At 35.4% G+C, this 13,043-nt stretch overlaps 1 protein-coding gene across 3 annotated transcripts in view; it reads left to right on the top strand.

Annotated features, from left to right (window-relative positions):
• Positions 1 to 9,863: 9,863 nt before the first annotated feature.
• The window catches only part of LOC115214058 (zinc finger protein 62 homolog), a 31,477-nt gene continuing 28,297 nt past the window's right edge, over positions 9,864 to 13,043 (top strand). For all 3 annotated transcript variants that reach the window (XM_036504672.1, XM_036504671.1, XM_036504673.1), the window contains exon 1: positions 9,864 to 10,674. In XM_036504672.1, the coding sequence (XP_036360565.1) occupies positions 9,903 to 10,674 (772 nt within the window). In that variant the 5' untranslated portion in view covers positions 9,864 to 9,902. The remainder of the gene's footprint in view (positions 10,675 to 13,043) is intronic.

The following is a 13,043-nucleotide window of genomic DNA, read 5'->3' as shown; positions in this document are numbered from 1 at the left end:
CCGAACATTGCTGATTCAAAAACATCTATATTTATACTTTAAAGTTGGTTTTCATTCCCAAGCCAGTTCTGCAGAATCAGTGTCGCGACGGGAGAGCATGGGTTGGGAGTTTGATCGGCGGCAGAGGTGATCAGGTTGCATATGCCAACCCTTTTGACCCCCCGCCATCATGTAACCCCACTTTGCCCATGGGTTGAGAACCATTCCAGAAAGGAAAATAGAACACCCAAAGGGGCCCCCGATCCTCTGTGTGAGAAGCGGCTATGTTCAGATCACAACTAAGTATATATATATATGGGCAACACACACACAGGAAAACATATACGTACATATACCTATTGCATACATGTTCCTGCACGCCTTTGCCCCTGCCACTGTCCCATCACCACCTCCTACCCGAGTAATACCATAAATTGAAGCAAATTTGGCACCCGGACGTAAGGTTTGTAACAGGAATAGAGAAGCCTAACTTCTCCCGCAGAGATGTGAGAGTCAGATCTCTCCTTTCGAAACATGAACAGTTTCGAAATATTGTTTACAAAATGCAAATTTGGCACCCGGTCGTAAGTTTTGTAAGTGGAATAGGGAGGCCTACCTTCTCCCACAAAGATATAAGAGTCATATATCTCCTTTCGAAATCATGAACAGTTTCGAAATATTGTTTACAAAATAATAGCTGATCGTTTGCGAAGGAGCATGTCTACAGTCAACACATAGGTCTGTTGTTCTGGTAACCTCTGCTCCCTTCCATGTTCACGCACGACCAGCTATATATCGCTATGAGTAGAGCAATGATTCAGCTAATTTGGAAATCTGTTGTCGAGAAACGGAGAATATCGTTTATATTGTGTGTATATATATATATATACGGGCAACACACACATTGCATGCATGTGTTTTGTACGCATACATGCTCGTGTGTGTATGACTGAAGCCATTCACACATATATACATACATAACAACCACTGTCTGTCAATCACTCACTAGAAGGACGAAATTTTAAAAATCTGTTCTCTCTCTCTCTCTCTCTCTCCCTCTCTTTACACCGTCGCTAGCAGGGGACTTAACTCATGTTTGTAAACAATGGTGGATTTCTCCGTCGTGAAAATTGTTAGAAGTTATGGCTCAAAATTATTTACCGCTATTCGCGGGTGCCCCGGGGGGAAATATTTTGACGAAAATACAGCTAGGGTCGTGACGAATGTCCTAAAATTTGAGCGACATGCGTGCTAATTTGTGGATGTGCATAAACTACATTCACATGCACACACATCCTGCCTTATATATATATATATATATATATATATATATATATATATATATATATATATATATATATATATACACACACACACATATATATATATATATATAATAAAAAGTATTAGCAAAAGAATGAGACCTCGAGATAAGTAGAGGATTGTTTATATGTTATAATTTAGAACTATGACAACCTTTCATTGTTTGTTCTAAATTGTAACACACACACACACACGCATATCGGTCAGTTGTCCAAGAGTCAGAAAAAGACACCTTTTAAAAGGAATTTTGAAGTTATACTGCTATGTAGTCGAGTAGACATATCAGACTTGTACGTATGTGTGTGTATGTATGCATGTATGTGTGTGTATATGTATGTATGTATGTATGTATGTATGTATGTATGTATGTATGTATGTATGTATGTATGTCTGCTGAAATCTCTGCCTAGGAACTAACCAACAATAAAGAATACACATAAATACACGCTCATCCTCATGCAAGGAACTGTATTAAAATGAACTTACAAGCCTTGAAATCCATATTTTGATTGAGTTTTACCCCTTTTTCCGTCTTCTTATATTTCTTTATCTGCAACCGTTCAGGCAATCGTCTAAAGTGAAAAATTCCGTTTTCCCTTCCTCGATTGGTATCGAAAACAACGTCCGGTATTCTAATTTTGTTCCGTTAACACAGAAAATCATTTTATCGGTTTTTCAACTTATTGTCTAGTAATTCTTATGTACATCACAAAGTACCAAGTTGGATCCCTCCTAGTGAAACTGGTTTTATCGTCCATCATTCTTTTTCATTCATCACAGTTTTCCCCGGTTAGCTTTTTAATGTTTCATGTATTAAATATGTAAACATCGTCTTTAATATTGTTTATCACGTTAAAGCATTGAAGCAATAGCGAATTGTTAGTCTTTGCCTGTCCTCGTCCTTAAACTTTAATATTTTCGATTACAATGAACACACATATATAAAATGCTACTCCGCTGGGTTGAAGACTCAAACAGAACAAGGCATCTGTTATCTTCATCCTTTAGCTTTTTTCTCAATGCCAAGGATCGTTAACCACCTTGCACGCAGACCAGTACCAGGCCGTGATTCATTTGGTACAGGGGCACACAGAATAGATTTTTAATTTTATTTCTATTTTATTGACTGTCACATTCTGCAGGGTGCTTTTGAGTTATATATGTGTTACATATGTAATATGAATATATTATATAAAGCGGAGGACTGGCAGAATCGTTTGCTGGGCAAAATGATTAGAAGCATTTCGTCTGTTTTTATGTTCGGTGTTCAAATTTACTGTTGTCGATCTAATCGACTTACCCACTTCCTAGAATCTGGATTGAACAGTTGTACCACAGATTCTAAGCCACTAGCTTTTCCGCTTTATATTTTACGGTCAAGGGGGAAATAACCCTAATCCCCCACCTTTTGCTTCCTTCTGTTTTCTTTTTGGTTTTCCAGTCTTTCAAGCTTCCATCTTTTATATTTACTTCTTTCTGGCTTTTTCTCTCGTCCTACCATCTCATTTTTAGTTTATGCCATGTGAGCAGTGTCTGAAGATTGCACTGAGACACCAGAATGTTAAAAAATAATGTCTGGCATGCTCTCATCACATGAAACTAAAAATAGCACATAAAAACATATATTATGTTTATGAAATAATACACACACACACACACTCACACACACACACACACACACACAGAGAGGGGAAATGAAAAGCAGAAATTTCACAAATAGTTCATAATTTAATAGTGCTCATCAGCTGTTTTATTAACAAACATCATTATCTCTATAATTACATAATTAAGAAAATTTTGATGATTTGGCTAAACATTACTTTTAAATTAATTTCATATAAACTTCTTTAAATGAATCAATTAATTATGTATCTTATTTATATAATTATAAAATTAGTTACATTTATTGTGAAGCAAATTACTTTTTAATTAAAATGAAGTAAATTAATAAATTTGAGATGCATTTTAGAATTTTACATTTTTTACTTTAGATTCTGCTTTCTTAGATGTTGCTAGTTACAGTATTGTCTTCTGTCTCTAACATTTTTAATGCTACTATCTAGATCTCTACTGCATGAAGTTAGTTTGGCTCATGCCACCTTTAAAGGTATTGACAAATATGTCTTGGAGAAAAGAAAGAAGCAAAACAAAAAATGCATCAAAACTAATAAAATATTTGACCATGTGAAAGTGGCAGTCTATGGGCTCCATCCATCTTTTGTCTATTGGTCTCCTGTGCTGACCCACAGCCTATCAACTCTGTTGTGCAACAGTGTTTGCTTTTGTAGCCTTTCCACTCGTCTTCCTATACATCAAATATCTACTTGGTATTACTGGCTCACTCTTAAATGTATGATACCAACTTTCATTCCCCTTTACCATTCTGCTCCCAAGCATCATCCACATGTAACTTAAGATATTTCATGCAAAACCTGCACTCACTCCATGATCTTAGACCTTCAAAACTTCCTCCAGTAGAATCTTTGTTTTAATCTTGCCTCTTTCAACAGCACAAAGGAACACTCAATACACACTTTATGAAAATATATACCAGGCTTCTAAACTTGACCAACACGCAACTAATTAATCTAAGGACATTACAAATACCAAGCACAACTATCACTGAACAACACATATCTTCAGCATAGCCACTGGCCTACTTCTTCAGAGGAACTTTTTATAATTAATTCTCTGGTGAGACCTTAATGTAATAATGCTCCCACATTTTGGACAGTGCTATGGCCGCCATATAAGATTGCATCCAAAGAAAGGCTATTTATCTGGTTGACATGAAGTCACTCACCAACATATTTCACCTTTTGGCCCACAGATAAGCTAGGTCAGCTCTTCGGTTTTACAACCACTACTACAGTGGCCATGCTCCTTAGAGCTCCATACATAACTCTCTACTGTCATGTCATCCCTTTTGTGTCCACCATCCTCGGTCTTACATTAATTACAGCATCAGCAAAAAAAAATAAATAAATAAAAAAAGAATGGAGCTTGTATATGTGGGACCTGGAGATCAGATGGAAAAGGTACCTTGTGATATTTGTTTTGGCTTTTATATTTTAAGTTTTTCCAAAGTCACCTTTCAAAATTACCTTTCACACCTCTGAGGTTGATAAAGTACTAGTCAAGTACAGGGGTTGATTTAATTTACTAACTTCTGCCAAATTTCTGGCCTTGTGCATGTTTTGACTTAAGAGTCGTATCTGTTCACAAATATGTGTGTGTGTGTGTGTGTGTGTGTGTGTGTGTGTGAGAGAGAGAGAGAGAGAGAGAGAGAGAGAGAGAGAGAGAGAGAGAGAGAGAGAGGGAAAGAGAGAGAATGCTTGTGTCTTGGAAGTTTCCTCATGAAATTGTGTTTGTGATCAGATAGTGGAAGTGTAATCAAAACTGTTGACACTTCATAGTAGACATGAAAGTGAATGTAATAGTTTTTGTTTTCCTTAAATGGTTATAATTATTCAGCTGTGACGTCACTGTTACACACACACACACACGTAGTTTCATTGGTGTATTAGCTCTGAAGTTTATCCTATAAAGCTCATCCATGGGTTTAGGCTATCAGATAGGTGGTAATTTAGGGATTGTTTGTTATATCAAATACATGTCAGAAAATTCGCAAAAATCTACAGTTTCTATAGTTATAACCAAGGAGAAGGGAGTGAGCAAGTCTTTCTATTTCCTTGAAAATTACTTTTATACATGTTTCCAAAGAATCAACCTTCGATTTTGTGTCTAGAACACTACATATACAAACGTTTGCATGTTATGCAATAATAATATAATAATGCCCATGAGATCAATTTTCGAGGAAACAACTGTAAATTAAACACACTCATGGCTGCTGACAACATGATAGCTTCAACAATTGTCCAGCAGAGTGATCTTTTTGGTCAGCTCTCTTTTGCATTGGCTGTAGATGATGTTGCATGATCATTCTGGTCACTCTTCCATATCTGGTATCTGGATGACACGACCCCGGGTAGCTTGGCTGAGTCTGATAGCCTGAAACATGAGAGAAGGGAGATAATTCTAATAGCTACGCCTGACAACAATGGACTGTGTCCGTTAGGTACATGTCTATCTATTTTCTAGATGTGGACAATATAAAAGCAAACAAAAAAACTGGCCACCAAATAAGATAAAAGGAAGGCAGTTTACTTCTATTTAGAACAATCTACAGTTAACAGAGAGCAATAGATGGTTTTTAATCTAAATCCACTAGGTGTAAGTAAGTGCATTCATTGTTATTATACCAAATGATATTTTACTTTCTACCAGGAAACAAGTACTTCAGTTTATGGTAATTTCCCAGGCCGGATCTCCACAAAAGTGTCATTTAAAATTTCTTCCCTCTGTCTATTATTGTTATGTTCGGCTATAAACTAACAAAATCTATCTGAATTATCCTGACGTCAGAAAACTAAGTAGTTTTGCTGCTGTCGTATTGTAGGAAAAGTTTTTTTTCCCCTTTAAATTAAAAACTCTAAAATGTTTATTTTAGAAAATCACGCAACACTACAGTAAGGAATAATTCATTCAAAGTCCTATTTGTATGTATATCGCAAGAAACCGACAATGGTTTGGAGTTCGAAGTCCCTTCTTTTCTTTCACCCTGCATAAAAATGAATACGTTTGTAAAACTATAAGCTTCTAGATAAAGTAAAAGCGTTGCTTTGTTTTAAATTATTTGTTTTACTGAATAAATGAAAACTAATATTTTTAATACACTAATAGAAATAGTTAAATAGCATAAAGGAAGCGATCTTTGTATTTGATGTATCACTATTACAGGCGTTGTCTGTCTGTACTAGACAGGCATTTCTTTTTGAATTCTTGACGCCGTGCCGCAGCCAACTTGTTTGTCATAGGAGATATTTTTGGTTGAATTAAGAATATTCTCTTCTGTGTTGTTAATTAGTCTTATATTTGACGTCATAAAAAATACTAATTGGATAATTTCCATTATTTTTACTTCACGAAGAGCTCGCTTGACTTGTCAAAATCGATGCCAAATTCCCCTATAATCACACCCTCTCATCTTAATGTAGAATAACACAAAAACGAACAAGATCAGTTTCAAAATATGTAAGTGTTAATTACACCAATAAATAAATAAATAAATAATGAAAGATAACCCGCCCAATAAAAATAAAAATGTTTCCGTGACCACCAAACTAACTGCTGGGTTTGCCGGCGTATTAGAAAACGTTTAGTATATTTTTTTTTTTCGGTTTTTAAATGCTTAAGTTCGTCAAGCACAATAATTCTCATTAATAAAATACTGAAAACGAGCCAACATATCAGTCAGTACACATAAACCACATCTGATGTATTTTCACATTATTTAATTGGTATTACCTCCTAAGAAATATTTATACATTATCTGAATATATAATATTCCAAAAAGAAAAAGAAGAGGAATGGTATTATGAACGAACTTTCATCCACATCTCAGTTATTTGCAATAAAAGGATGACAAGCAAACCATAGCAGCAGTGCACTACCCAGGTGGCCGATCGTGGTAATACGAAATATCACATCTTGTATGGCAATTCTCATGACCAAAATATAAACATTAGAGCGAATGAGAAAGAAAACAAATTGAAATACGGTATTCCTATATCATTATTTATTAATGATAAATTTTCTACTGAGTTCAAACCCATAGCTGAAAACTAAATATGGCACTGCCATAACATTAAATTTAAGCTAAATTTCGTAGCACATGCGAAGACGCATAGTAATTGGTATTGGTTCACCGCAAACCTAGAAAATGGTAAGGATTTGGAGTAAACAATGAAAGCAGCTTGATATAGTAAACATTGTCTTCGTAAGGAATTGTAGAGTGAACTGAACTAGAAGAATTAAAAATATGGGTGTTAAACCCGAAATTTTCAGTTTTTTTCAGTAACCACAATAATAATTATGCATTTTTCTAGGCTTACAGAAATATCAATGATTTTACAGGGCTAACATCATGGTGTTCCTGAAGTATGAGCAGTAATAATCTCTATAAGATTTAGATCAAAAGTAGCACAGAAAGTTACCCCTGACCCTGGGGGTAATCATGATCATGATGATGATAATCATCATCATTTAACTTCTGTTTTCCATGCCAGCACAGGTTGTATGGTTTGACAGGAGTTGGCAAGGCTGAGAGCTGCACTAAATTTCATTGTCTATTTTGGCATGGTTTCTACAGCTATATGCCTTTCCTAATGCCAACCGCTTTACAGAGTGTACCGGATGCTTTTTACATGGCACCAGCACTGACAGAGACACCAAGTATCTTGCAAGAGAAAAAAAAAGAAAAAAAAAACAGCGAACAGGTGGGTAATAGTATTGAAAAAGTGTGACTTTGTGCCAGTTGGGAAATTAAAGGTATAGCAGGACAGAGTTAGGTGTCTTGTTGTAGAGTAGGTACATGGGTACCCCAGTTGGAAAAGAAAGGAGAGTGAGTTAGTAGGATAAAAGGAACGATAGTGAGAAAGATGATGACAAAGAAGTGTCGGGACATGCCCTTTAGGGACATTGGGGGGTAATGAGAGTAGGTGAGGTGATACAGGAGTTTGGACAGGATGAGTGGGCAGGAATGAGGTTAGGTATGGGTGATGGAGTTGTAGATATGTGAGGGTATTATTAGAGTATGAAATGTAGATGGAAAAGGTTGATGGAACAAAGAGGATCGAGGTAAGAATAAAGTAGAACCCTCTCGTGGATAAGGTGGTTTTAGGATATTAATTCCATGATGGACAGTTCTTAAGTATGGCAAACTGCCAGACATCCCAGTTCTTTGTCATCTTATTTGTAACATTTAGCATCTTGGGATTGGCCTTCAATGCTTCATCCCATGTCTTCCTCGGTTTCTCCTTCCACAAGTTCCATCCACTTGAAGTGATCAGCACTTCTGTGTGCAACTGTCCACATCCATATGCATCACATGACCAAACCAGCACAGTTTTCTCTCTTTTACACTGCATCTAATTCCTCTTATGCTTAACTTTTCTCTCAATACACTGGCACTCTGTTGCACATGTACACTAACATTGTACAGCCAGCAAAGCATACCAGCTTCATTCCTCTCTATTTCATGTCCTTTGCATTTAGGGTTCATGTAGCATGTAAATGCCTTAAAAATCACTTAAATGGCATTATTAAAGACTTTTCTCTTTTATTGTTGAATAGGATAATCTTTTCAAGTTATTCCACTAGCATTGTAAAAAAGAATGTGTTTTTGTACGTATATATTTCCAAATATGTTTACAACACACATACACATTAATGTTTGGTTTTATGTCAAGTTATAAAATCAATATAGGATTAAATTGAAGAATTACTCAATACTTTTTAGTAAAGTAGATGCTTATTTAGCTTTTATGAGAAGAGGGCTGACAGTGACTTCGAAATTATGGCCTATTAGCTTTTATCTAACTGCACTATGCTTGTGTTACTCTTGAGTAAGTTGTTTTTCTAGGGTAAGTGGAGCTATGTGAAATGAGAATTAGGCTTCGTGTATGTAGGTCTGGGATGAAAATGTTTAGGAAGTGGGATAGAAGAGGATAGGAGGAAAGTATGTTTGTAAGATGTAGGTTGATAGAAAGTTATTGATGGAAGATTTTGTTTGGTTTGAAGCGGGGGTTGTGTTATTGTTTAGTAGAAGTCAAGCATTGAAATAACTTTGTAGATATGTGTTAGATTCAGGTCATGAGATTCTTTGTATAGAAAGCTGGTTTGTGTTTTGTTTTTCAGGATTTGTTAAAATAGTATTTGTAAATGAATTAGCTGCTCACCCAGCTTATGTGGACCTGAGGTGGGTTTGCTGTTGATGTTATTTGATTTCTACTCAGAAATATTGACTTTGTTTTGTAAAGGTAAAAATTGAAAGACTAGGTTGCTATAACATTTCATATGGTTACATTACTTACTTCTGAATATTCAAATTTGATAAGCGTAAGCAACAGCACTCTTATGTAATATATTTTTATGTTGACACTAGATTAGAGATGATAGACAATTAAAAGTATCTCCAAAACCTTCCTCAGTTTTTCAGTGCTACACCTGTTTATTATTGTGACCTGTTCCAGCCTGTTGAATATTCTTATAACTAGGTGAACTGATCTAGAGTTTAGTATCTTGTCTATAGATGTGGTAAAGCAGTGGTGACAATGTAATTAATTCCTCAGATGGTTGCCCAGTAGCCCAGTTAACTTGATCATCCATGACTCTATCATATATTTTGATTGAAAGCAACATCTATATTTTGTTCTCACTTGTTGGAATAGTAAACCTATATTTTCTGCCTCTTTCTAACAGTTCAGTCTTTAGCAAAATCTCTTTAGTAATCTTTGTGTTGATATTTTATTGTGCTTATATCTTGTCCTGTCTTTATTTCAGAGTATCTGGTGCATTGTGATGGGAATTTCTCACCCAAGTTGTAGCAACAAATTTATGCCATCTTCAAGACTAAAGAACAATGTTACCAAATATAGGTATATGCACCCTGTTTCCATAGCCTTGGTTAAATTACTGTGAAATATTTCTTCAGGACTGAAAAAGTTTGTTTTTCTTTCTTAATAATATCTGTTATTATGGAGGAGAAACTGTGTAAGAGTCAGATTAATGGTGAAAAGGAATGTGGAAGATTTGATTTATCTCTTCAGACACAGAAAAGTGTTAAGAAGAGGCCACACCACTGTGACATCTGTGGGAAAACCTTCCAACAGAATAATCACCTTACTGATCATAAACGTACTCACACAGGTGAGAAACCATACAACTGTGATATCTGTGGCAAGACATTCGCTAAGAATAGTAATTTATACAGACATAAAATGAAACATTCAGGACTTAAACCCTATCATTGTGACATCTGTGGCAAAACCTTCACCATCAGAAGTTCATTATTTTCTCACAAACGTATTCACACTGGAGAACAACCTTTCCACTGTGATATCTGTGGTAAAACATTTGCTCAGTATGGTAATTTATATAATCATAAGCAAAAACATTCAGGAATCAAACCCTTTGAATGTGATATCTGTGGCAAAGCATTTTCCGCAAATTGTTATCTCTCCAGTCACAAACGTATTCATACTGGTGAGAAACCATACCACTGTGATGTTTGTGGTAAGCATTTCTCTCAAAGTGGGTTGTTAACTCGTCATAAACGTATACACACGGGACATAAGCCTTACCACTGTGATATCTGTGGTAAGACGTTTCCTGCAAATTCTGCCCTATCTTGTCACAAACGTGTTCACACTGGTGAGAAACCATATCACTGTGATATCTGTGGTAATATGTTCTCATATAAAGGCAGTTTGTCTACTCACAAACGGATTCACACAGGTGAAAAACCATATCACTGTAACATCTGTGGTAAATCATTCCCATACAAAGCTAGTTTATCTTTCCACAAACGTTTACACACAGGTGAGAAACCATACTACTGTGAATTCTGTGATAAAAGATTTAGTAACAGCAGTAACTTAGAGAGTCATAAAAAGACACATTCAAAACTTAAACCTTATCAGTGTGATATTTGTGGTAAATCTTTTTCTGCCAGTTGTGATTTGACTAGTCATAAACGCGTTCACACTGGTGAGAAACCATTTCAATGTGATATTTGCAGTAAACATTTCTCTACAAGGGGTATATTAGCTTGTCACAAACGTAGACATACTGGTTATAAGCCATATCACTGTGATATCTGTGGTAAAGTGTTTGCTGTAAGTTGTAGTCTGTCTTCTCACAGACGTGTTCACACTGGTGACAAACCATACTGTTGTCACATCTGCGGCAAAACGTTCTCTCAGAGTGGTAACTTAGCTTCTCACAAGCGTACACACAAACGTAAGACATCATATGACTGTGATATATGTGGTAAAATCTTTTCTTATAAGGGTAATTTAACTAACCATAAGCATGTACACAAGTGATATCTGGAGTAAAATATTCTCTTGGGATGGCTTTAGTGACTCACAAGAAACTATATGAAAAATATTAAAAAAAATTTCTCCATGTTCAAAAACTTATTTATAATTTCTTTGGTATTTCTTTGAAAATATTAATTTATGTAATCATAAAGAAATACACAAAAGATAAATTTTTTTTAAAACAATCACTTTTATAACATAATTTATTTATATAGGAATAAAGTTACAGTGAAATCTATAGTAAAACAGAAAAATAAATTTAAATAATATGTATACACACACACACAGATGTATATCATCATCATCATCATTTAGCGTCCACTTTCCATGCTAGCATGGGTTGGACGGTTCAACTGGGGTCTGTGAAGCCGGAAGGCCGCATCAGGCCCAGTCTGATCTGGCAGTGTTTCTACGGCTGGATGCCCTTCCTAACGCCAGCCACTCCGTGAGTGTAGTGGGTACTTTTTACGTGCCACTCGCACAGGTGCCAGACGGAGCTGGCAAACGGCCACGAATGGATGGTGCTTTTACATGCCATATATTTATATATATATATATATACATATATATATATATATATATATATACAGCACAAGTGTGGCTGTGTGGTAAGTAGCTTACTTACCAACCACATGGTTCCTGGTTCAGTCCCACTGCATGGCACCTTGGGTGTCTTCTACTATAGCCTTGGGCCAACCAAAGTCTTGTGAGTAGATTTGGTAGATGGAACCTGAAAGAAGCCTATTGTGTGTGTGTATATATATATATATATATATAAGAAGGTTTGGAGGTGATGTACAGGTTATCTTATATCTTTCTCCACCCCTGCAAACTCAATAATACTATAAAAAGAGATGAATCTCCTCAAAAAATTCAAATCTGAAGAATCCTAAAACATGCAACATATTAATAAAAATCTGTAAATATAAAACCATCCTGATTTCTGAGTATCTTATTTTTCTAATGTGTGTGTCTGTGTTTGTCCCCCAACATTGCTTGACAACTGATGTTGGTGCGTTTACTTCCCCGTAACTTAGCAGTTCGCCAAAAGAGACCGATAGCAAAAGTACTAGGCTTACAAAGAGTAAGTCCTGGGGTTGATTTACTCGGCTAAAAGTGGTGTGCCAGCATGGCCAGTCAACTGACTGAAACAAGTAAAAGAATATATATATATATATATATATATATACAGAGAGAGAGGGAGAGACAGAGATGTCACTGTGGTTAAGAAGTTTCTTTCCAACCACATGGTTTTAGGTCCAGTCTCATTGTGTGGAACTTAGGGCAAATATCTACTACTACATACCTAAGTCAACGAAGGTATATATATATATATATATATATACTACTAATATAGGATAAAATTTATGTGGAAAAAAATTCCATCAAACGTGGCAGCATATTAAAATACCTTTAAAGGTGAAAATTATATAAATTGTGTGTATATATATATGTATATATATATATATATATATATATATATATATAATATATATATATATATATATATATAGGGAGAATTCACAAAAAAAACAAAAAAACAAAGACAGGTGGTATAGACAACAAACAGATGTATTATAATGCTCAGGAAGTGAAAAAAACTTTAACATTTCAAGCCTATACTCTTCTGCAGAAAGGAACACAGAAAGAAACAAGGAGAGAAAATAAAGAATGTGTAGTGGCTAGTGACATACACACAAACACATATATATAAAACCATTTATTGGTAGCCACTTACTGCAGCACTCATCCAAAGATATCATCTTTTATGGATGTACTGTGTTAAAAACTCAA

Source organism: Octopus sinensis, linkage group LG7, assembly GCF_006345805.1.
Source record: "Octopus sinensis linkage group LG7, ASM634580v1, whole genome shotgun sequence".
Taxonomy (NCBI): Eukaryota; Metazoa; Mollusca; class Cephalopoda; order Octopoda; family Octopodidae; genus Octopus; species Octopus sinensis.
Note: the sequence above shows the minus strand (reverse complement) of the source record. Positions and strands in the feature narration are given on the sequence as shown.